The 25,600-nt window shown below is 38.3% G+C and overlaps 1 protein-coding gene, 1 long non-coding RNA gene and 1 other non-coding gene across 4 annotated transcripts; 1 reads left to right on the forward strand and 2 right to left on the reverse strand.

Moving 5' to 3' along the window:
• On the reverse strand, positions 1 to 16,932 carry LOC132362243 (uncharacterized). Of its 2 annotated transcripts, none has more exons than XR_009502313.1 (3): positions 16,531 to 16,932; positions 12,653 to 12,721; positions 1 to 443 (listed from the first exon to the last, which is right to left on the reverse strand). It is a non-coding gene; the product is annotated as an uncharacterized LOC132362243 (long non-coding RNA). The 2 variants fall into 2 exon arrangements; XR_009502314.1 differs by lacking the exon at positions 1 to 443 and adding an exon at positions 5,483 to 5,961.
• LOC132364182 (U1 spliceosomal RNA) lies at positions 7,225 to 7,388 on the reverse strand. Its single transcript, XR_009502735.1, has one exon. It is a non-coding gene; the product is annotated as a U1 spliceosomal RNA (small nuclear RNA).
• On the forward strand, positions 16,580 to 24,193 carry SETD9 (SET domain containing 9). The gene is made up of 6 exons (XM_059916396.1): positions 16,580 to 16,838; positions 18,431 to 18,798; positions 20,029 to 20,152; positions 20,378 to 20,493; positions 21,218 to 21,323; positions 23,315 to 24,193. Exons 1-6 carry the CDS (start codon positions 16,741 to 16,743, stop codon positions 23,400 to 23,402), a joined length of 900 nt encoding a protein of 299 aa, XP_059772379.1. The 5' UTR covers positions 16,580 to 16,740; the 3' UTR covers positions 23,403 to 24,193.
• Positions 24,194 to 25,600: the final 1,407 nt, after the last annotated feature.

Raw genomic sequence — 25,600 nt, forward strand, 5'->3', positions numbered from 1 at the left:
TCCTTGATTTTACTTCAGTGATATTAACAGTTTTACAAAATGACCAAATCTGCAGGTTAGATGGAATCTAGAAAAATGTTGGGGTATCATGCCCACATGGAAATGCCAATGAATGCATTTGTGAACTGATACAGTAATTCACTTGTTATAAAACAAAATGCATGAAATACTGCAGTCACTGGAGAACACAGTGACAAACGTATGCAAACTGCCATATTTCCATGTCATGACAATGTTTAGGTTTGTCATTTTTAAAATTTTTGCTATAAGCAAAAATCGCATGTTGAATTGACATAAGGGAGGAAAGGATGGGTCTTTTAAAGTAGGTGATGATGATGGACTTCATGACCACAGAGCCTGAGACATCACCTGGGTCCAATCTGGCTCTGCCACTTGCCAGCCGTGTGACCCCTGTTTGACTTTCTGAACCTCCATTTCTGCATCTGTAAAATGAAACCAACAGCTTTGTGAGAAGTAAGAGAACCTATGTAAATCACTAAGAACAGTACCAGGCACAGTGGATGCACAATATGTATTTTATGAACGAATGAGTGACCCAAAAGTTACAGACTCAAATGCCTGTGGGCCTAGAAGTGTCCTTAGCAGAGCTTTTGGCTGACCTGAGAGTTCATGCCAAATTCATGTCCAAGGGGGTCCATGATTGCCATGTTGGAAGGAAAAAAAAAAGTCCAGTGTTTCCAAAGCCTCTAAATTTTCAAAAGAAGCTGGAGAGATCTGGATTTTACATGCAATTTCTTGATGTTTACACATTGGAAACTAATTTTAAATTTTATAAGGAACAGTAGGCTAAACAAAACTCATATGCTTGATCTGGCCTGTGACTAGCTACTTTTTGACCTCTGACCTGGGTCCAGGCTTATAAAACAAAAAATGAAGTAGAAAATCAGAGTGAAATCTCAGCTTTAGGAAACTGGATCCAGGACTTTTGTCTTCTGAGATATATGAGATAAGGGGGAAATGGAGATGCTGATTATAGATGCTAGAGAACTAACCTATGAAGAGAAAATTAATGTCTAATTTTATGCACTAATGTGAAATGCTTACTGCTAAAGCCTAATTATTATGTAGCAAACTATGTAGATAGCATTCAAATATGCAGGACTTCCCTGGTGGTCCACTGGTAAAGAATCCGCCTTACAATGCAGGGGACATGGGTTTGATCCCTGGTCTGGGAACTAAGATCCCACATGCCGCGGGGCAACTAAGCCCGTGGGCCACAACTACTGAGCCCACGTGCCTAAACTAGAGAGCCTGCATGCCGCGAACTACAGAGCCCACGTGCTCTGGAACCTGCACGCCACAGCTAGAAAAGAGAAAACCCACACGCCACAACTAGAGAGAAGCCCGCGTGCTGCAAGGAAGAGCCCGCACGCTATAACAAAAGATCCAGCATGCCTCAATGAAGATCCCGCAAGCTGCAACTAAGACCCAACGCAACCAAAAACAAATAAATAAAATCTTAAAAAAACAAACAAATATGCCATCACAGTGGTATAGCTAGTCTGTGAGTTTCATTTTACAGTAGGTACTCTGCATGATCTGTAACTAAAGAACTTCATCCACAACTGAAGCCGGTCTCATCACTTGGAATCAACCTGGTATTACTGTGGCCCATGCCCCATGGCCCTCAGTTCATAGCTTTGCCAAACCTGTAGAGATAAAACTAGGCTAAGCCGATGACATAAGAGGCAAAGTCTTCATGCCCCAAAGTTCTTTTCCCACAACGCTGAAATTCGTATTGGAGTTTATTTTTGAGATAACTAAGTGCTATTTTCCCTTAAAGTCAATTTGCTTAATTAAATCTCACAACATCTACGTAGACATACTCAGAGGATGAGAGTTGTAACTAGGATGAAAGGGAAAGAAAGAAAAGGAGGAGGAATAATGAGGTATGGGGAAATATTGAAAAATCTTTGGCAGGGAGTAGCACAACCATATTTGCATTTTATAAAGATCACTCCAGCAGTATCTTGAACAAGGAATCAAAGGGGCGGTACCAGAGGCAGAAAGAAAGTCCGAAGACAACTGCATTATCTAGATAAGAAAGTATGAGGGGAGAGTGATGTCAGCATCAGGGCAGAATACAATGTCCCTAACAACACTGAATCATGAAGAAAGAGAAAATCTGAACAGACCAATAACAAGTAAGGAAACTGAATCAGTAAACAAAAACCTCTCAACAAAGAAAAGCCCAGGACCAGATGGTTTTGCTGGTGAGTTCCATCAAACATTTAAAGAATTAACGCCAATCCTTTTCAAACTCTTCAAAAAAACTGAAGAGGAGGGAACACTCCCAAGCTCATTTTATGAGTCCAGCATTACCCTGATACCAAAGACAGATACGGACACTACAAAAAAGAAAACTACAGGCCACAGGTGGTCCAGGATGGTGGCGTACGAAGATCCTGAACTCACCTCCTCCCACAGGTACACCAAATCTACAACTACATATGGAATATTTCCCTCTGGAAAAGACCTGAAAACTAGTTGACCAGCTCCTTCACGACAAATGATAAAAGGGCCACATTGAGGCAGGCGGCAGAGGCAGAGAAGTGATCTCACTAAAACCCCTTCCTCAGTGCAGCAACCCACAGTCAGGAGGGATGTCAAAAATGCAGAGCTTCTCCCTGAGGAGTGAGGGGTTTGTGCCCCACATTGGGTGCCCCAACCCTTGGGACCTGCAGTGGAGAGATGAGCCCCCAAAAGGTCTGGCTTAGGAAACCAACAGGGCTCACGTCCAGGGGACCCAAAGGGCTGTACGGAACTGAGACATTTCTCTTAAAGGGCTCACGTGCAGACTCACTTGCCCTGGGGACCAGTGTAAAAGCAGCAGTTTGAAAAGTGCCTGTTCTCCACCGTGCCTGTATCAACTTACATTCCCACCAACAGTACAAGAGGGTTCCCTTTTCTCCACACCCTCTCCAGCATTTGTTGTTTGTAGGCTTTTTTTTTTTTTTTTTTTTAATGTTTGTAGACTTTTTGATGATGGCCATTCTGACTGGTGTGAAGGGGTACCTCACTACAGTTTTGATTTGCATTTCTCTAATAATTAGTGATACTGAGTATCTTTACACGTGCCTGTTGGCCATCTGTATGTCTTCTTTGGAGAAATGCCTATTTAGGCCTTCTGCCCATTTTTTTGATTGGGTTGGTTTTTTTGTTTTTTGTTTTTGATATTAAGCTGTATGAGTTGTTTATATATTTTGGAAATTAACCCCTTTTTGGTCACATCATTTGCAAATATTTTCTCCCATTCTGTAGGTTGTCTTTCTGTTTTGTGTATGGTTTCCTTTGCTATGCAAAAGCTTTTAAGTTTAATTAGGTCCCACTTGTTTATTTTTGTTTTTGTTTCCATTAATCTAGGAGACAGATCCAAAAAAAATATTGCTGCAATTTATCTCAAAGCGTGTTCTGCCTATGTTTTCCTCTAGGAGCTTTATAGTATCCTGTCTTACATTTAGGTCTTTAATCCATTTTGAGTTAATTTTTGTATACGGTGTTAGAGAATGTTCTAATTTCATTCTTTTACATGTAGCTGTCCAGTTTTCCCAGCACAAATTATTGAAGAGACTGTCTTTTCTTCATTGTATATTCTTGCCTCTTTTGTCATAGATTAATTGACCATAAGTGCGTGGTTTATTTCTGGGCTCTCTATCCTGTTCCACTGATCTATGTGTCTGTTTTTGTGCCAATACCATACTGTTTTTTTTTTTTTTAAACATCTTTATTGGAGTATACTTGCTTTACAATGCTGTGTTAGTTTCTGCTGTATAACAAAGTGAATCAGCTATACATATACATACATCCCCAACTCTCCTCCCTCTTGTGTCTCCCTCCCACCCTCCCTATCCCACCCCTCTTGGTGGTCACAAAGCACCGAGCTGATCTCCCTGTGTACCATACTGTTTTGATTACTATAGCTTTACAGTAATTTATAGTATAGTCTGAAGTCAGGGAGTGTGGTTCCTCCAGCTCCATTCTTCTTTCTCAAGATTGTTTTGGCTATTGGGGGTCTTCTGTGTTTCCATACAAATTTTAAAATTATTTGTTCTAGTTCTGTGAAAAATGCCATTAGTATTTTGATAGGGATTGCACTGAATCTGTAGATTGCTTTGGGTAGTATAGTCATTTTCACAATGTTGAATCTTCCAGTCCAAGAACATGCTATATCTTTCCATCTGTTTGTATCATCTTCAATTTCTTTCATCAGTGTCTTTTTTTTTTTTTTTTGGCTGCACCAGGTCTTAGTTGCAGCATGTGGGATTTTTGTTGCGGCATGTGGACTCTTTAGTTGCAGCATGCAGTCTCTTAGTTACAGCATGCATGTGGGATCTAGTTCCCTGACCAGGGATCGAATCCAGGCCCCCTGCATTGGGAGCACAGAGTCTTAACCACTGGACCACCAGGGAAGTCCCTTATCAGTGTCTTATAATTTTCCAAGTATGACTCTTGTATCTCTGTAGATAGGTTTATTTCTAGGTATTTTATTCTTTTTGATGCAGTGGTAAATGGGATTGTTTCTTTAATTTCTCTCTCTGATATTTTGTTGTTAGTGTGTAGAAATTAACAGATTTCTGTATATTAATTTTGTATCCTTCAACTCTACTGATTTCATTGATATGTGTTCTAGTAGTTTTCTGGTAGTGTCTTTAGGATTTTCTATGTATAGTATCATGTCATCTGCAAACAGTGACAGTTTTACTTCTTTTCCAATTTGGGTTCCTTTTATTTCTTTTTATTCTCTGATTGCTGTGGCTAGTACAAAAGTGGTGAGACTGGGCATTCTTGTCTTGTTCTGATCTTAGAGGAAATGCTTTCAGATTTTCACCATTGAATATGATGTTAGCTCTGGGTGTGTCATATATGGCCTTTATCATGTCAAGGTATGTTCCCCATATGCCCACATTCTGGAGAGTTTTTATCATAAATGGATGTTGAATTTTATCCAAAGCTTTTTCTGCATCTATGATCATCTCCATATGAGACGATCACATGGCTTTTATTCTTCAATTTGTTAATGTGGTATATCACATTGACTGATCTATGGATACTGAAAAATCCTTGCATTCCTGGGATAAATCCCACTTGATCATGGTGTATGATCCTTTTAATGTATTGTTGAATTTAGTTTGCTAGTGATATTGTGAGGATATTTGCCTCTATGTTCATCAGTAATATTGGCCTATAATCTTCTTTTTTGTGATATCTTTGTCTGGCTTTGGTATCAAGGAGATGGTGTTCTCATAGAATGAATTCAAAAGTGTTCGTTCCTCTGCAATTTTTTAGAATAGTGTTAGAAGGATAGGTGTTAACTCTTCTCTAAACTTTTGGTAGAATTCACTTGTGAAGCCATTTGGTCTTTTGTTTATTGGGAGTTTTTAAATTACTGATTCAATTTCAGTATTCATAAAAGTTTTAGGTCATGAAAAACAAAAGCAGGGGTAGATTAAATTAGACTAGATTAACTTTGACCCAGTTTAAAAAACAAATAATAAAAGAACAAACAGTTATAAAAGGTATTTTTGAAATTAGAGAAACTTAAATATGGGCTATATTCATGATATTGAATTACTGTTCACTTTTAAAGATATAATGGTAATGTGATTATGTAGGAAATGTCATTCTTTTTTTTTTTTTAATTATTTATTTATTTATTTATTTATTTTTGGCTGTGTTGGGTCTTCGTTTCTGTGCGAGGGCTTTCTCTGTTGCGGCAAGTGGGGGCCACTCTTCATCGCAGTGCACGAGCCTCTCACTGTCGCGGCCTCTCTTGTTGCGGAGCACAGGCTCCAGATGCGCAGGCTCAGTAGCTGTGGCTCACAGGCCTAGTTGCTCCGTGGCATGTGGGATCTTCCCAGACCAGGGCTTGAACCCGTGTCCCCTGCATTGGCAGGCAGATCCTCAACCACTGCGCCGCCAGGGAAGCCCGAAAATGTCATTCTTATATATGTGTGTGTGGAGAGAGAGAGAGAGAGAAAGAGAGAGAGAGAGGAATTGTTACAAAATGTTAACAAGTGGTGAACCTACATAAAAGATATATGGTTGTTCACTGCACTTTTCTGTAGGTTAGAAATTTTCAAAATAAAAAATTGGGAAAATATTTATGTTTGTATATTCTTTGGTTTGGTGTCATTTCTTCTTTTGTATTTTACCTTAATTTCCTTTTTTTTTCTTTTTTCTTTTCCTGCAGCTGGGTTCCTGCATTTCAGTGGCAATTCAGCCTACACTAATTGACCACCAGTGAAAGAACTATTTAGGGAATTACACAACATCCAGAAGAGGGCAGCAGAGTAAAAGTTTTCTTTAATTAAAGGATGATCTTAACAGTGTACTAACTTTGCCAAATATCTGAAAATCAGAGTTTACATCACCTCTTTCTCAGGAATAAGCAGTTAGCTCAGTGTTCCTCTTAGAAAACTAAAAAAACTAAGGCAATTCACTTATAATTAATTCCATTTTTCCAATCAAAAACTTAGACTCAGTTTAAGAATAAGAACAGGACATTCTTATTCTCCTATCCCCTTCAGACAAGAGTAACAGTTACAACCAAGGAGAAGTCCTAAAAAGACACTTGATGCCTTTTTCCTGGTTTCCTGTTCTCAAGACTACCTTGCTCTTGAATTGCCACCCACCCACCCATCCAGCCATTCACCAATCCATCCTGCCAACCATTGTTCGTCTGAGCTTCCCAAACTATTCCTACATGCTAGCGCTCTGCTTAAGAACCTTCAATGACTACCTACCGCTTACCTCAAGATTTTCTAATGGTCTGATCTTACTCTGCCTAAAAATTTTATTGCCTACTATTCCTAATGCAAATTTTTGCTCTACTCAGATTGTTACACTCTTGTTCTCTGAACCCACAGTATTCATTCCCACCTCTGCAGTTTTGCTCATGCCAATGGTTCTCAAACGTTTTGGTCTCATACTCCGGTCTGAGAAGCAGCTGAGAGCCAATGGCATAGAATCTTCCAGCTGATATATTCAAAACTGCCATAACCAACTGTGTACTAATACACAGCTCTCTAGGGCATCATTCCTAAATATCTGTATAGTTATTATAATCATTTTCCACTAGATGGCAGTAAAGTGGCTGGAGGCAGAGGTGAGTTCTGCTAATTCACAGACTAGTAGAGACCATTTTTTTCTTCTCCTTTTTATGCAGTATTTTCTTTTCTTTTACTTTTACTTTTTTTTTTTTTTCAGGGGAGAGCATGAACACAGTCCCCCACTACCACAAGTTATGCAGTCAAGTTTTCCACATTTGGGGAAATCACAGGGGTCAACACATCCAGAGTACAATGGATAAGCCTCGCCATGGGAAAACCACCTTTGGGATCATGGTATCTCCCCTGCCAGGTAAGTATTTCATGCAGTATTTTATAAATTTATTTATTTATTTATTTTATTTGTGTCTGCATTGGGTCTTCGTTGCTGTGTGCGGGCTTTCTCTAGTTGCGGTGAGCGGGGGCTACTCTTGTTGTGGTGCGCGGGCTTCTCATTGTGGTGGCTTCTCTTGTTGCAGAGCACGGGCTCTAGGAGCGTGGGCTCAGTAGTTGTGGCGCACGGACTTAGTTGCTCTGTAGCACGTGGGATCTTCCCGGACCAGGGCTCGAACCCGTGTCCCCTGAATTTGGCAGGCAGACTCTTAACCACTGCACCACCAGGGAAGTCCCTCATGCAGTATTTTAGATCCTAAAGCACAAAATAACTTTGAAATACTTTGTGTCTAATTTTATCAACATGCAATATACTACTGTAATTCATAGAATTGGCATTAACTTCAATATCCAAAGTTAATGAACTGCCTTGTCACAAACTTTCCTTCTCAAAATTTTGCATCACAGTATGTGGCTCTAACACTCAATTCTCAAACGTTTTTGTCTTCAGACCCCATTATACCTTTAAAATTTACGAGAATCCCCAAGGAGCTTTTGTTTATGTGGGTTATATCTATTGATATTTATTGTATCATATTAAAACTGATAAATTTTAAAATATTTACTTATTAACTCATTAAAAATAACAATTAAAAAATCTATTACATGTTAATATGGATAACTTATCTTTATGAAAAATAGCTAAATCCCCCCCAAATAGTGAAAAGAATGGCATTTTAATATTTTTGCAAATCTATTTTATTTCTGCTTAATAAGAGATAGCCAGATTCTCATATCTGCTTCTGCATTCAATCTGTCTTACCACATATCATGTAACCCCTAGAAAATGCCACTGTACCCTTGTGAGAGAATGGGAATAAAGGCAAATAACCTTTTAGTACTAATATGAAAATAGTTCTAACCTTGCCAATCTCTAAAAAGATCGTAGGGACCCCCAGCGTCCCTAGGCTACACTTTGAGGACTGCTGGTTTATGCTATCCCTTCCTTTCCACCTCTCTTCTATCTATTTCTCTTTGAGGCACTCCTTAACTCCAGTAATTCATACTCAAATTCTATAGTAATTAATATTTAATTTTTTCTAAATTATATGTTTTCCAACTACACCATAATCTTTTGAAGCTGTACCTAGGCACATAGTTATCAATGAATAAATATTTGCCAGTTATGTTACCCACATGAGATGATGTAGCTATTCAAATAGCCTCCAGAATACCCACTAACTTTTAACATCCACTCTCTTACAGCAGAGAACTGTGAAATCATGATTCATGCAAAGTAAGCCTGTCCTCCAGTTTATAGTTTGAAAAACAGTTCTTTCTTGGACAAAGTCAAAGCTCTTAGTTATTTACTGATCTTGCCCATAAAGAATATTAAGTGGATAAATACTGCCAAGAATTCATAAAATGTTTGAATATCTGCTAGTCTGTCAACATAAACTCAGTCTTTTCATCACTTTCCACAGAGAAAAAACCTTAACGCCCTCCTCTAGGGGTGGGAAGAGGACCCTTCCTTGCTTGCCCAGGAGCAGATAAACATTGGTGGGTTCACTCAAAGTAGTTCAGCAGTTCCCTCCTGCATTTCCCTACAAGACTGGCTTTCCAATTCTGGGCTATTTTAAATCTTACCTTCTCATCTCAAACCTCCAATATTCCCCTGTAACTATTCTCAGTTGAAGATCTTGCCTCATAGGTCAGTGAGAAACTAGAAGCCACCAGATTTAGCCCTCAACTTTCTCCAACCAAATCCCCTAATATCCATTGAGCCCAGATTCTCCTCCTTCCCTCTTACTACAGTTGAAGATGTATCCCTGCTCCTGTCAGAGGACAACCTCTCCACTTATGCTCTGAATCCACTCCCACCTTTTCAAGAACTTTATTCTGGAAATTACTCATACATCTATATAAATTTCTTTCTTTCTGTTGGATCATTCTCATCAGCACACAAATATGCTATAGGATCTTTCATCTTACAAAATTTCCCTTCACCTTTGGCTCCATTTCTCTGCTTCTCTTTCAGTAAAACTTACTAAAAGAGTTGTGTACATTTGTTTCTCCTTCCTCACCTCACATGTTCTCCCCAACACACTCAAACTTTTCACCAAAACTGCTTTTAATCAAGTCATCATGGGCCCGCATCTTGTAAAACTCATGGTCACTGATCCATCTACATTTTTGCCGTCTCCTTTTTCTTCATGTCCTCTGGCTGAAGACTCTGAATTTTATCTCCAGCTATGGCTTCATTTCAAAGCTCCAGATATGGATATTCAACTAGTTACTTGTCATTTCTCACAGGTATTTTAAAACTTCACCCTCCCACACCCAATCCATCATCAAGTCCGGCCAGCTCCTCCAAAATATAATCCTAAGCCATCCACTCTCTCCATCTCCACAGCTACCACTCTAGTCCAAGCTATCATTATCTGTCACCTAAACTACTGGACTAGCCTCCTAATTAACCTTCCTTGTGTGGTAACTGCCCATCTAATTGTCCATAAAATACTCAAAGTGATCTTTTAAAAACAAGAATCAAATCATGTTACGTCTCTGCTCATAACCCTCCAATGACTTCCCACGTACACTAAGAATGCTAAATCCTCACCCAAACCTCCAAGGCCCTCCATGATTTGGCCACTTCCCTGACATCACCTTTCCCCTCTCCTTTACTACCATGTTCCAGCCATGTGGCCCTCTTTTCCTTGCTTGAATATATCAAGCTCCTCCCCACTTCAGTGCCTTTGCATTTCCTATCCAGAGACTCTCCCCATAGATCTTCCCAACTTTGGTGCCTTCTTGTCATTTAGGTCTCAGTCATACATGGCACCACCCTAGCCAATGTTGCTACCCCTATTCCCACCCCAAGTGACCCTTACAAAGAGGCTGAAGTCCCAGGAGGAAACAGATGACACACACAAAATTATTCATCCCACTCCCTTCTCAGTACCCTACCTCATTTTCTTCAGGGCACTAATCGCTATCTGATATTATTTATGTGTTTAGTATCTGTCTCCTACACTAGAGCCCGAGATGTAGTAGGTGTTCAATAAATTATTTGTTGAAATCATTTTGAACTCTGGAAGTTACAATCCATTTAGGGACACTATTTGTGGATTTTTAGGATATTAATAATAAAGTTTATCTATCCTACATGGCATTTTTGTGATTAATAGCATAAATGGCCTTTAAATGAAAAAATACAGCACACATATCTTTAGTTGGGTAGAGTATTTCAAGAGACTGGAAACAATAGGAAGTAGGGGTAAAGAATCAGAGCGAAGAGGGCAATTTTGGACAGCAGCACATCTCTATGCCTACCAATGCTAACCTTTTGCTTGTTGTATATTATATATTAGAAAATTGTCTGCCTGTCTGTTGTTTCTCATTTATTTGTATTTAAAATTTTATGTAAATCATTAAAGACAAAACAACTACAAAATATATACTCTTTTCAACTGCATTTGGTATGTTCATCAAGAGAGAGCATATCCTGGGACATAAAACAAGTCAATACATTTAAAAGAACTGAAAACATACTTGTTCTCTGACCACAACAGAATTAAGAACCAATTACAATAAGATATCTAGGAAAATCCAAAATATTTGGGAATTAAAAACACTTCTAGGGACTTCCCTGGTGGTACAGTGGTTAAGAATCCGCCTGCCAACAGGAATAAAGACGCAGACATAGAGAATGGACTAGAGGATACGGGGAGGGGGAAGGGTAAACTGGGATGAAGTGAGAGAGTGGCATGGACATATATACACTACCAAATGTAAAATAGATAGCTAGTGGGAAGCAGCCACACAGCACAGGGAGATCAGCTCAATGCTTTGTGTCCACCTAGAGGGGTGGGAAAGGGAGGGTGGGAAGGAGTCGCAAGAGGGAGGAGATATGGGGATGTATGTATATGTATAGCTGATTCACTTTGTTATACAGCAGAAACTAACACACCGTTGTAAAGCAATTATACTCCAATAAAGATGTTAAAAAAAAAAAAAAAAAGAATCCATCTGACAATGCAGGGGACATGGGTTCGAGCCCTGGTTCAGGAAGATCCCACATGCTGCAGAGCAACTAAGCCCGTGCACCACAACTACTGAGCCTGTGCTCTAGAGCCGAGCCACAACTACTGAGCCCATGTGCCACAACTATTGAAGGCCGTGTGCCTAGAGCCCATGCTCTGCAACAAGAGAAGCCACTGCAATGAGAAGCCTGTGCACCACTACGAAGAGTAGCCCCCACTCACCGCAACTAGAGAAAGCCTGAGCACAGCAATGAAGACCCAACGTAGCCAAAAATAAATAAATAAATAATAAAATATATTAAAAAAATAATAAATAAAATAAAAAACACTTCTAAATAATTCATAGATCAAAAAATAAATCACAAGGAAATTTTAAAAATATTTTATACTGAATGCTAATGAAAATACAATATATCAAAATTCCTGGGATTCAGCAAACAAAATGCTTGGAAGGAAATTTTTAACTTTAGATGCATATATTAGAAAAGAAGAGAATTACAGTAAATATTAAACTCGATTAATATCAGTGATGTTAAGGTTCTACTTTAAGAACCTAGAAAAAGGGCAAAATAAACCCAAAGTAAGTAGGACATATAAAATAATAACAAAGAGAAATGGCCAAAATAGAAAATAGACAAACAACAGAGAAAATTAATAAAGTCAAAAGCTGTTTCTTTGAAAAGATCCACAAACTTCCAGTTACAATGATGAAAGAAAAAAGAAAACACATATCACCAAAATCAGGAATGAATTATCACTACAGATCATATAGACATTAAAAGGATAGTAACATTATATTTATGAACAACTTTATGCTACCAAATTTGACAACTTAGATGAAATGAACAAAATTCCATGACTAAACTTGAAACAAGATGAAACAGAAATTCTGAATAACCCTACATCTTTAAAAGAAATTGAATTCATTATCAAAGAAAACTAGAAACCCACAGTTTCACCAGAGAATTCTATCAATATTTAATAAAGGAATAACACCAATCTTATATTAAAAAAAATTTTTTTTTAGAAAGTAGAGAAGAAAACACTTCTTAACTCATTTTAGGAGGTCAGCATAAGCTTAATACCGAAACCTGAAATAAAACTACAAACAAGCCATGAAACCAAAAATTTTAAAATACTTCAAAATAAACATGAGATGACAACAAAAGCATATAAAAACCGATAGGGTATGACCAAAGTATTACTCACAACTGAGTAGGGTTATCTCAGGAATCCAAGGATGGTGCAACATTTGACAGTGTGTCATTATAATTCACTCTATTAACAGGAAAACAGAGAAAAATCGTGATCATCTCAATAAATAGCAAAGAAAAGCATTTGATATTCATCATTCATTTAAAACTTAAGACAAAAATTCTTGACAAATCAAAAATAGAAGAGAACTTTTTAAACTCTATAAATTATACCTACCAGAAAATTACAGTAAATATTAAACTCAAAGGTGAAACCTCAGAAACAGAAGAATGAAGTATATTCATACAAAATAATAAGGGGAGATTCCAAAATATATCTTTAATAAATAAAAGTTGAATATACAAAACACACTCACACACAATTCTATGATTTTCTACAGGAACATACACAGATAGGTACATACATAGAAATATGATTGGCAGAAAACACATCAGCCCGATAACCTCTGAGGAGAGTGGTAAGCACCAGGATTGCTGGAAGCACAGGTTACAGGGTGTGGTTATAGGAGACTTTTTAGCCTTATCTATCGTGTTTCTATTTGTTATAAGGAGAATGCTGTTTTCATGAATTACTTAGATAACCAACAGGTAATTTTAACACCATAAATTTAAACTCAACATAGTACTGGAAGTCCAAACCAGAACAATTAGACAAGAAAAAGAAATAAAAGACATCCAAATTAGAAAGGAAGAAGTAAAACTGTCACTATTTGCAGATGACATGACATTATATATAGGAAACCCTAAAGACGCCACCAAAAAACTGTTAAACTACTAAACAAATTCAGTAAACTTGTGGGGTACAATTTTAACATGCAAAAATCTGTTGCATTTCTATACACTAATAAAGAACTAGCAGAAAGAAAAATTAAGAAAACAACCCCATTTACAACTGCATCAAAAAGAATAAAATACCTAGGAATAAATTTAACCAAGGAGGTGAAAGACCTGTCCAGTGAAAACTATAAGACATTAATGAAATAAACTGAAGATGACACAGATGGAAATATATTAAATTATCATTGATTAGAAGAATTAATATTGTTAAAATGTCCATATGATCCAAAGCAATCTACAGATTCAATGCAATCCCTATCAAAATCCCAATGGCATTTTTCACAGAAATAAAACAAACAATTCTAAAATTTGTATGGAACCACAAAAGATCCCAAATAGCCAAAGCAGTATTGAGAAAGAAGAGCAAAGCAGGAGGCAAAATGCTCCCTGATATCAAACTATATTACAAAGCTATAGTAATCAAAACAGAATGGTATTGTCATAAAAACAGACACACAGATCAATAAAACAGAATAGAGAATCCAGAAATAAACCCAGGCATATAAATAAATTTACAACAATTAATTTACAAGAAAGGAAAGAAGAATATACAATGGAGAAAGGACAGTCTCTTCAATAAATATTGCTGGGATAACTGGACAGCCAACATGCAAAAGAATGACACTGGACTACTATCTTACACCATACACAAAAATTAACTCAAAATAGGTTAAACACTTGAATGTAAGACCTGAAACCATAAAACTCCTCAAAGAAAATATAGGCAGTAAGCTCCTTAACATCATTCTTGCCAGTGATTTTTTGGATCTGACACCAAAAGCAAACTCAACAAAAGCAAAAATAAATAAGTGGGACTACATCAAACTAACAAGCTTCTGTACAGCAAAGGAAACCATCAACAAAATGAAAAGGAAAGCTGCTGAATGGAAGAAAAGGGGTTAATGTCCAAAATATATAAAGAACTCATACTTGGACTTCCCTGGTGGCGCAGTGGTTGAGAATCTGCCTGCTAATGCACGGGACAGGGGTTTGAGCCCTGGTCTGGGAAGATCCCACATGCCGCGGAGCAACTAAGCCCATGAGCCACAACTACTGAGCCTGCGCGTCTGGAGCCTGTGCTCCGCAACGGGAGAGGCCGCGACAGTGAGAGGCCCGCACACCGCAATGAAGAGTGGCCCCCGCTCGCTGCAACTAGAGAAAGCCCTCGCACAGAAACGAAGACCCAACACAGCCAAAAATAAATAAATAAATAAATTTATTTTTTTTAAAAAAAGAACTCATACTTATCAACAGCAGAAAAACAACCTGATTTTTAAAATGGTCTCAAGATCTGAACAGATAGTTTTCCAAAGAAGATATCTAAATAGCCAACAGGTACATGCAAAGATGCTCAACGTCACTAATCACCAGGGAAATGCAAATTAAAACCACAATAGATATCACATCACACCTGTCAGAATGGCTATTATCAAAAAGACAACAAAAAACAAGTGTTGGTGAGGATGTAGAGAAAAGGGAACCCTTGTACACCATTTGTGGGAATGTAAATTCGTGCAGTCACTATGGAAAACAGTATGGAGGTTCCTCAAAAAATTAAAAATAGAACTACCATATGATCCAGCAATTCTACTTCTGGTTATGTATCTGAAGGAAACCAAATCACTGTCTTGAAAAGATTATCTGCACCCTCACGTTCATTGCAGCATTATTTACAATAGCCAAGACATGGAAACAACCTAAGTGCCCATCAATAAATGAATGGATAAAGAAGATGCTATATATATATATATATATATATATATATATATATATATATATATATATATATATATATACAATGAATACTACTCAGCCATAAAAAAACACGTTATCTTGCTATTTGCAACAACATGGATGGTCCCTGAGGGCATTATTAAGTGTAATAAGACAGAGACAGACAGCGTATAATCTCACTTATATGTGGAATCAAAACAAAAAACAAAAAAACAGCTTCATAGAAACAGAGAACAGACTGGTGGTTGCCAGGAGTTGAGGGGTGGAGGAAATGCATGACGGGGGTCAAAAGGTACAAACTTCCTTTTATAAAATAGTAAGTCATGGGGATGTAATGTACAGCATGGTAACTATAGTTAACAAAATTGTATTGTACATTTGAAAGTCACTGAGAGTACATCTTAGACGTTCTCATGACAAGAAGAAAATTTTCTAGATATGGTGACAGATGTTAACTAGATTATTGTGATCATTTTGCAATATATACAAATATCGCATCATTATGTTGCACACTTGAAACTAGTATTATGTTATATGTCAATTATACCTCAAAAAAGTAAAGAAATAAGTAAATAAGTAAGGTCTGGGCAAAACGGTCCTTTGTACCAGAGGTACATTGTAGATGATTAAACTATATGGTAAAAATTCTAAAAGCACTGCAAATATATACAAAAACTACATTTTTGTTTTTAAAGATAAGTATATTACTATAGGTAAGAAGTCAACTAGCTCCTTTTAGCTCCTTTTAAGTTTGGAGACCTTAAAGTTACTCTTTGAATGCCGTTTGTTACACATTCTGGAACTGAATTGCCCCCATTTAGCAAATCAGGTAAATCTGGAGGATGTCAATTTACCAAACACAACACCTGACAGCACAGCCTCTAGAGTTTGCCAACTATCCTATATAGTAGAGTGAAATAGAAACTTTGACAGATATTTTTTTCTTTCTTTTTATTCCTTTTTGGAATAGAACAAATTAGTCCTAAGGCTACTTGAATTTGCCTGAATTTTCACTAGATCTGACTAGTTCAATTTAGACTTTTAGGTTAGGATTTACCCTCACTCTCAGGCAAAGAACAGGAAAGCAGACTTTCCAGACTGAGGAAACGGCATCAACACATTTATTTTTTAATAAACACCTGCTGATTTGAAGGTGGTTGAGTTATTCTAGTAGTTCGCCCCTCCAGCAACTAAGCGTGGTCTAATTAATCCTCTCCTAAACGTGCGCGCGTGGGTGTGAAAATAGACGAGCGAATGGAGAAAGGAAAAGGGAATAAGGAGCCCTCCTACAGCTCTACGCACCTCTGTTTCAGCGAGCTGGGGTCAATAAAGCAGAGGCACGGAGACACGGCGACAGGAGGCCAGGGGGTAGCAGGGCCGCCGAGCGCGGCACTGAGTGCTGAGACCGCGAAGGGGAGGGACGGCGCGGCCTCTGCTCCTCCTCGGGTCGGGGCGGGCCCGAGAAAACCCGCCTCCCCCGTGCCGTCCTCGTCACGGCGCCACAGGACAGCCATGCCGGGCCGCCTGCTGCGGGGCCTCTGGCAGCGATGGCGCCGTTACAAGTACCGCTTCGTACCCTGGATCGCGCTGAACCTAAGCCACAACCCGAGGTGAGAGGGCGGGGCGGCTCGACCAGGGCCGTTTTCCTCTAACCCAGCGACGCCATCTAGGCCGCTGGGACTTAGGCTAGCGGGCCGAGGTGGGCGGAGCTTCCGGTGGGCGGAGCCTCGAGCAGGCGGAGCCTAAGACGACACAGGGACCTGAGTGGGCGGGGCCCGAGGTGGGTAGGGCCCGAGGTGGGCGAGGCGGAGGCTGATGGAGTCCCAGTTGGGCTGGGGGCCTGAAGAGGGCGCGGGGCTTTTAGGTGGGCGGGGCCTAAGGCCTATTTCCCGTCGTCCCCGGCGCGGCGAGGTCCGCCAGGACCCGATCGCCCGCGGGCTTTGGCTCGAGTCCTCGCTTTTGCTTCTGCAGGGGTTGGGGTGCCTGGGTTTGGGGAAAAAATAGGAACTTTTGAAAAAGAAAAGAACTTGTACAGCGTGAGGGTGCGTGGCCTTCTCTCCGCCAAGGCAGTGAGGAGCTTGAAGTTCCTTAGAAAAGCCAAACCGTGGTTTATTTTCACAGCTCCGTAGTTGGTATGGAGAAAACAGCGCAGCTCGGCTGTGAGGATAATAGCTTGGAGTAGCTGATGTATAAAAACGAGCAAAAAGCCACTAAAAGCATGTCGGAATATTGGATTTAGAATACGGATTCAGCGCTTGAAGAAGGGGATCTAGCTGAGTGGGTGGCCGTAGGATCATTGTTATTGCCGGCTTTAGTAAGTGGCCTGCTTGTGATCTGGAAGAAGTCAACGTAATGCTCACTTAAATAGGCAAACGAGCTCCGTTGAAGGCTGGTTAATAACCAAAGAGCTTTCCCAGAGTTTCATACTACGGAAACGTGAATTCAGCTGCATCATTACTATCGAATTGTGAGGCGGAAATTGGTTCCTTTAAGTAAACCAAGAAGTAAAAGTAATACTTAAAAATTATTTACGGAAATAAAAAGTGATCATTAAAGAAGTAATTACTGTGGTGGTGTGATGAATTGGGAGATTAGGATTGACATGTATACACTAATATGTATAAAATAGATAACTAATAAGAACCTGCTGGATAAAAAAATACATAAAATTAAATTAAAAACAAAAAAGAAGTAATTACTCCTGGGAGAGAATGTGACAAAATACATAATGTTAACTTAAATTTGTCTTTGAAACTACACGCGTGTGAAAAGAGCCATTGCAATATGAGGATTCTCATTATGTAATAACATTCACATAATGGCTTTGGGTGTAGTGGGGAACTAGCCCTGTTTCCGTTTCTGGCTCTCCCATTTACCCGCCTTCGGACCAAGAGCAAGTTCCCTAACATCTCCAAGCTTGAGTTTCCTTGTCTGCAAAAATGGGGTAATGAATGTAAGGACCCAACAGAATTTGGTATGTAATGGGCCTTTCGTAAGCATTAGCTGTTGTTGACTTGTGTAGGTATTGTTCGGAGTCAGGTAACTAGAACTAAACCTAAAAAACTCTTTTCTGAACTTCTTAGTTTTATGCCCTTCAAACACATGAGAATAATCTTCATACAGGCCAGTAACCCAGAAGACATCAAGACAGTCTGGCTTTTATCAGTTGAGGGTAGTGAATAGAAACTTTTCCCATTTTCAGGACCCTCCGATATGTTCCAGAGGAATCCAAAGACAAAGTTATCTCAGATGAAGAGGTCCTAGGAACATTACTGAAAGTTTTCCAGGCTTTATTCGTAAATGATTTCAATAAACAATCAGATATCTTGACTGTGCTTCCAGAACCTGTTAAATCAAAATATCAAGACCTACTGTCAGTTCAGCATCCAGGGGTGAAACAGCTTGAATACAGACATCAACAGCAAAATACCTTTACACCAGAAGAAATTCTTTATAAGACATTGGGTTTCAGTGTCACCCGAGCACCTAGCACATTGATTTCGGCTGGAAAAGGTGTCTTCGTTAACAAAGGATTGGTACCAAAAGGCGCGGTTGTATCTATGTATCCTGGTAATGACATAATTAGTACTTGGCCAAGAGTATCTTATAAAAAAATATAAGTTCAACAAAATGCCTATCCCTGTAATCCTTAGAGTAAGGGGTTGTATTGGAAACTCTGATTTCCACAGATTTTTCTTTTTTCCACAGATTTTTAAACCCTGATTTGGAAATTAACTGTTTGTAAATTATCTCATGTATTAGAAAGTATCCTGGAGTATTTGTTGGGATAAATGCATTTTTCTTTTAAGGAAATTTTTCTAATCAATGTTTAAATTTAGGAGATTATAGTATGGCCTACTTTGTTAAGACTGATTACTTAGAAATCACTAGAGAATAAGTCAGTTTGGCTTAGCTAATTAATAATTGAAGGTAAAAATGATATGGGTTAAAACATGAAAGATAAAATTTAAACCTATAAATCACTGAATAAAGATCTTCCTGCCATTTCTAAACTTGAAAAGTAAAGAAGCTTCTTTTCAGAAGATCATTGACTAGAATGCTAAGTAGAATGTTACTTGTTAAACATATTATTTGGTGTAGTGGAAAGTATACGTGAATGTTTGTCAGATAGACCTATGTTTTTAAAAAGTCATTCTACTATTTTTTAATTCTGTGTCCCTAAGCAAGTGAGTCTCAGTTTCCTCCTACACAACTATCCTAACTCCGTAAAGACTAAATAGGACAAGCCAGCAACAAACAAATTAATAGTAAAATAAATAGATTAACATGCCTGGAACATAGGAAGCGCCTTGTAAATATTAATTTTCTCCTTTCCTTCATTGCCAATGAAAGGAAAAACAACCTGAATGTCAGACTCATCTATTCCCGTATATATCTACATTATTTAATTGATTATTAATAAAATACTTTTCTTAAAAGGCTCTTGAATAGATGACAAATCACACTCTACTTTAAAAAATAAAAATAAAAACAAAAACACAACTTTGTAAAACTGAACCTAAATTGTGGTGTTCACATTTTTTTAACCAAAATAGTCATATTTTATTTGGCTGTGTGGGCAAGTTGGTTCTGTGCTCCTTCTGCTATTGGTCACTCTTTAATGAGGGAAGGTAGCCAAAGAGAATCTGATGGTCCAGACTGGAGGTGAAACTTTAGAAAAAGGCAGAGAAATTAAAACAAATTCTTCCACGTTATGTTTATGTTCCAGAGAAAGGTCCTTATCATGATGTTTATGATTTTTATAGGTTGCTATAATAATGTCTTTGTCTTGTATACTAGGTACAGTATATCAAAAGTACGAGCCAATCTTTTTCCAGTCCATTGGAAATCCATTTATTTTTAGATGCCTGGATGGGGTACTCATTGATGGAAATGACAAAGGAATATCAAAAGTCGTGTATAGGTAAGTTGGTGCTGCCATGTTCAAATTTAATTATAGGAGGTAGAACCACACCACAATGACTCTGACCACTAGCGTTTGTACTTTAAAGAAAAATCATTTAGGCAGCTGCCCTATTGATTAGACAAAAGTTTTTTAAGAAAAATTTCAGTGTTCGATTCTAGTGTTAACTTTCAATTTTAAGATACAGAGGAGCAATCTCTTAGCTAATGCTTTCACCTGTTTCAGATCTTGCAATGGGAGGGATCAGCTTGGCCCTTTAAAAATGAGTGATAGTACATGGCTAACGTCAGAAATTCATAATCCACTGGCTGTAGGGCAGTACGTCAACAATTGTTCAAATGGTAAGTTGGCACCTTGGGGCTGTGAGATATAAATACAGCAGGGGTAATGCTCCTCCTTTGCCATATGACTGAGTGCCAGAGGCAGTTGAGTTAACATTTCAGCTATTCTAAGCCCTTGAGTAAACTCTAACTTTATAATAGCTGATATCAAAGAGAGAATTTGGGGAGATAATGATATACATTAACTGGAATTCTTTAACTTACTATTTTTATTCTGATTTTTCAGTAAATACAGGCAACTGATAACTGCCCTTTCGATCATTATTATTTTAATAGTTTTTAATAGTTAACTTAGAGATTATTTTGTCAGTGTCTCAACATAGCGTTATAGATTAATCACTAGACACTAGACTGGTATCCCCTTTCTGTTGCTAAGTTTGTGAGTTACCTACCTTCTCTAGGACTTAACTTTCCTACAAGTTTGATCATCTGGCTACATTTAACATAGACTTTGGTATTAGGGAGACATGAATTTGAAGCCTGATTCTTCTACTTAACCTTTACCCTTTCTGAACCTGTTTCCTGATCTTCAAAAAGTAAATAAAACATCCAAACATATGTATATAGATATATAATCTAGCAGTGCCTGGAACATAATAGTGATTATTAATTTGAACATTTTCTGATAATTTAGAAAACCATATATCAAGTGCCATAATTCAGTACTGTTTTCCATGACCTTATAAAATGTCTCTATTTCTAAAAATTTTGTACTTGTTCCTAGACAGAGCAGCTAATGTCTGTTATCAGGAATTTGATGTGCCTGCAGTTTTCCCTATAGAACTGAAGCAATATCTTCCAAACATTGCGTACAGCTATGACAAACAAAGGTTAGTCTTCTGGAAGAGCTTTTCCTATCTTCTGTCTTATGCTGTACCCAAAAAATAAATATTTTCTATGAAAAAACTATATAAAGATTGGGGTAAGTTTTTTTTAGTGAAAAATTATAACTTAGATTTTTATGTGCATCACACTTTAATGTGTTAATGTAGGTTATTTGAAATTTAAAATTTTCCATTAACTTAGCTCATTCTGCTTATTATTACCCACTTTTATTCTGTGTAGTATTTTATAAGTTATCAACCTTAAAGTTTGTTTCAGGTGACTCTGTTGTTTTTCCTACCTACAAAATCTTCAAATAAATTTTACTTTAATTATTTTAAGCATCCTGTTCTCCATTTTACGTGGAAGCACCCAGTTGAAGAAAGGGACCAAATTAGACTATTACTTCTTTTGCCTACTTCACTATTAGGTTCAGAAACTTAGTCAAAAAAAAGGAAATATTCAGAAGATATGTATTTTTTTTTTGCTTTTGTTTTTACCATAATTTATTTTTTATACAATTGTTAAAGGTTACTTTCCATTTACAGTTATTACAAAATATTGGCTATATTCTCCACGTTGTACAGTATACCCTTGTGGCCTTACACCCAGAAGTTTGTACCTCTCATTCCCCCACCCCTATATTGCCCCTAGTAACCACTAGTTTGTTCTCTATATCTCTAAGTCTGCTTCTTTTTTGTTATATTCACTGGTTTGTTGTATTTTTTAGATTCCACATATAAGTGATAAGAATATATGTATTTTTTTTAATAATGTTATTTATTTTTGGCTGTGTTGGGTCTTCGTTGCTGCGCACGGGCTTTCTCTAGTTGTGGCGAGCGGGGGCTACTCTTCGTTGCAGTGTGCGGGCTTCTCATTGTGGTGGCTTCTCACTGCAGAGCATGGGCTCTAGGTGCGCGGGCTTCAGTAGTTGCGGCACGTGGGCTCAGTAGTTGTGGCATGCGGGCCCTAGAGCACAGAGGCTTCAGTAGTTGTGGCACACAGGCTCAGCAGTTGTGGCTCGCGAGCTCTAGAGCACAGGCTCAGTAGTTGTGGTGCACGGGCTTAGTTGCTCCGTAGCATGTGGGATCTTCCCGGACCAGGGATTGAACCCGTGTCCCCTGCAGTAGCAGGAGATTCTTAACCACTGTGCCACCAGGGAAGTCCCTGTATTTTTATTGTAACATTTCTTCTGTGATCAGTCATTAAGTGGAAAGTCTACCGAGAATACTCAAGTAACAATTTTTAAATATAAGTAATTCTGTAGAGCTAAGAGTTCTTTATTAACAATGCTATAGGAAGATATTGTCTTTATATCATTTCACTGAGCTGCCAATTGCTGGCAAACTTTATTTTGTACAGGTCCTATTAAATTGTCTTTTGAAGATGAATGATATTTAAAACTTAGACTATTCCCTGTACTTAAACCTTGATAACTTTCATGTCTCTCTATGTGTGTGTGTATTTAACAATGAGGTTTTTTTAGCCTTATACTCTGGGGCATAATATTATTACTGTTCAACAAGTACAGGAAAAGTTAAATGAGTAGGAACATTGAACGTGTGCATTATGTCTTGTTGTGTCCATAAAAAGTATTTTTTAAAATTCCCATAAATTATAATGTTTCCAGCTTTGCAGAATACAAAGATACAAATTAATTTTTTTAAAGTGTTGAATTATAATAAATGTCATTTTAAAATGCTTTTTGTGATACCAGTTTTGAGGGCTTGAACATAGAAACAACATTTTCAAAAGAAGTAGTCAGTTGTATAAACTTAATTGATTTGTGGTCTTTTTAAATAATACAAAATAAACATACTCTAAAATGCCTTCATCAGTGATAAGAACTATTTCCTCATGGAAATCAAATACATGAAGTAAGATGATAGTAAGGAATCTGAATAAAATTCTCTCTCTAAAATCCATATTGGTTGTATTAAAACATGAGCTTGTATCTGTTAATACTCCTAATTTTGTCTATGTTTCTTTTTGTTTTCAGTCCACTTCGATGTGTCATCCTTGTCGCACTCAGGGACATCAAACAAGGAGAAGAGCTTTTTTCAAACTACTATACAATTGTCAGCTAACTGTATGAAATTAGGTTTTCTATTCAGCTATTGAGTTAATTCTAAATGTTTTTGTTGTTCCTCTGAGTTCCACCTGCAGAGCAAATATTTTGAAACCTAATTGGAGTGGGAACTTTTTTTTTATTGATATTTGTGTTTCAATTCCATCATAAAAGCTATTTGCTTCACTACAATTTCAAATTTGTAATGCAATTGCAGTGTTAATTGGTTTTCACCTAAGTACACAGTAGTTTACTAAATTAAAACCCACTGTCTGAACTTACAGTTTCAACTTTTCTTTTGCATTATTTTGATTATCTCTGTGGTGGTTTATCAAATTTTAGCCAAGTCATCAGCAATTCTTGTACTATTGATGTGTACTAACTTCCATAAAGACTTAATTTTTCCAGAATATTCTAAAACCAAAAATATTTGTTGTGTTGTCATGAGTTAATTGGGGTGTGTTTGTCTGTGTGTGATTTAAAGATTGTTTTAGGGACTTCCCTGGTGGCGCAGTGGTTAAGAATCTGCCTGCCAGTGCAGGGGACATGGGTTCGAGCCCTGGTCCGGGAAGATCCCACATGCCGTGGAGCAACTAAGCCCGTGAGCCACAACTACTGAGCCTGTGCTCTAGAACCTGCGAGCCACAACTACTGAGCCTGCATGCCACAACTACTGAAGCCCATGCACCTAGAGCCTATGCTCCACAACAAGAGAAGCCACCACAATGAGAAGCCCGTGCACCACAACAAAGAGTAGCCCCGGCTCGCTGCAACTAGAGAAAGCCCGCGTGCAGCGACAAGGACCCAACGCAGCCAAAAATAAATAAAATAAATTTATTTTTTTAAAAAATTTAACAGAAACAAAAAATAAGATTGTTTTAGCTGGTTAAGGGAAAAATGGGGGGGTCCTCATACTATTTACTTTATGTGAACATTTACACACACACACAGTTTAAGAGTGTAAGAGAGATTGTTTTGGCATGGAATTATAGTTAAAAGATGGTGGTGGGAGGAACACCTATCCCCTATTCCACATTTCTCATATTTGGACGGCTTCCATTAGTATTTCTCCTGCCTCTTTCTCCACCCACCGGAGAAAGAGTGATTTTCTGAGATTATCTTTAGAGAAGAACTAGGCACCCATGGCCCAAACCCCTCTAGTTCCTTCTCTGTGGACTCTCCCAGCTGAGTCTGTGCTGGGCTGCTCTCTGCCCTGTGCAGGGAGCAGCCTGTAATCAGCCCAGCCAGTGAAGGAGTGAGTCTAGTTCAGAGGTGGAGTATTAGTGAGCTGACCTGGCCTCAGCTCTGAAGCCACATTCTCCAGTTTTATTAGTAAGAGTTACTTTGATCTCCATCGACCTGACTCCTGCATCCCTCAGTTCCAAACTTGGATAGGAAGGAGGGTGTTATTTATTGGGCCCCTCAAATCCTAACACGGCACCTATACAACCAGATTCTGACCATCTTCACTGCTGCACCAACAGCTTTTTTCAGTTTATTGCTATTTCAGTGGCCTCCTAATTGCCTTCCATTCCTGCCCCCTTTACAGAATAGACCACCGAGAGGGATTCTTTCAAACACAAATCAGATCCTAACCCGCCTCTGCTCATAACTCTTTGATTACTCCTGCTTTGGAGTAAATGCCGGTCTTTCATTACCTCTGATCTCACGTCTTGCTCACTCCACCCAGCCACACCTGCCTCCTTGCCACTCCTTGAGCTTGCCAGGCACCCTCCCACCTCAGGGCTTTTGCACTAGTTCTCTCTGCCTCCGAAAACCTCCCCCAGATAGCCATACAGCTCATTCCCTGTCACCTTGCCTAACCAACCTATGGAAATGTACAATCCCCAACCGCCAACCCCTAAAATCCCCATTCCATTTCTTCTCTGTAGCATTTATCACGTATGTCCATGTAAATCCATGGAAGCATCTCTTTTTCTCAGGCTCATTTGTTTTTTATTTGTGCCGCCAAGATTCTGAGAGGCCAGGGGGACTCATATTGTTAAAAAAGCCAAGCCACTTGATCAAGAAGATCCTATTACTCAGAACTTTATGTAAAATACAGAAACTTACCTCCTGTGGCCATATTAGGTATTTAGGACTGAAGTATTGCAATGTCAAAGACTTTTAAAAAATAAGTCAGAAAAAAATGCATATTATATAGAAAGAGAACAAATATGGTAGAAAGTTAATTGTTCAATCTGGATTGTTCTTTAT

This window comes from Balaenoptera ricei, chromosome 3, assembly GCF_028023285.1.
Source record: "Balaenoptera ricei isolate mBalRic1 chromosome 3, mBalRic1.hap2, whole genome shotgun sequence".
In the NCBI taxonomy this organism is placed as follows: Eukaryota; Metazoa; Chordata; class Mammalia; order Artiodactyla; family Balaenopteridae; genus Balaenoptera; species Balaenoptera ricei.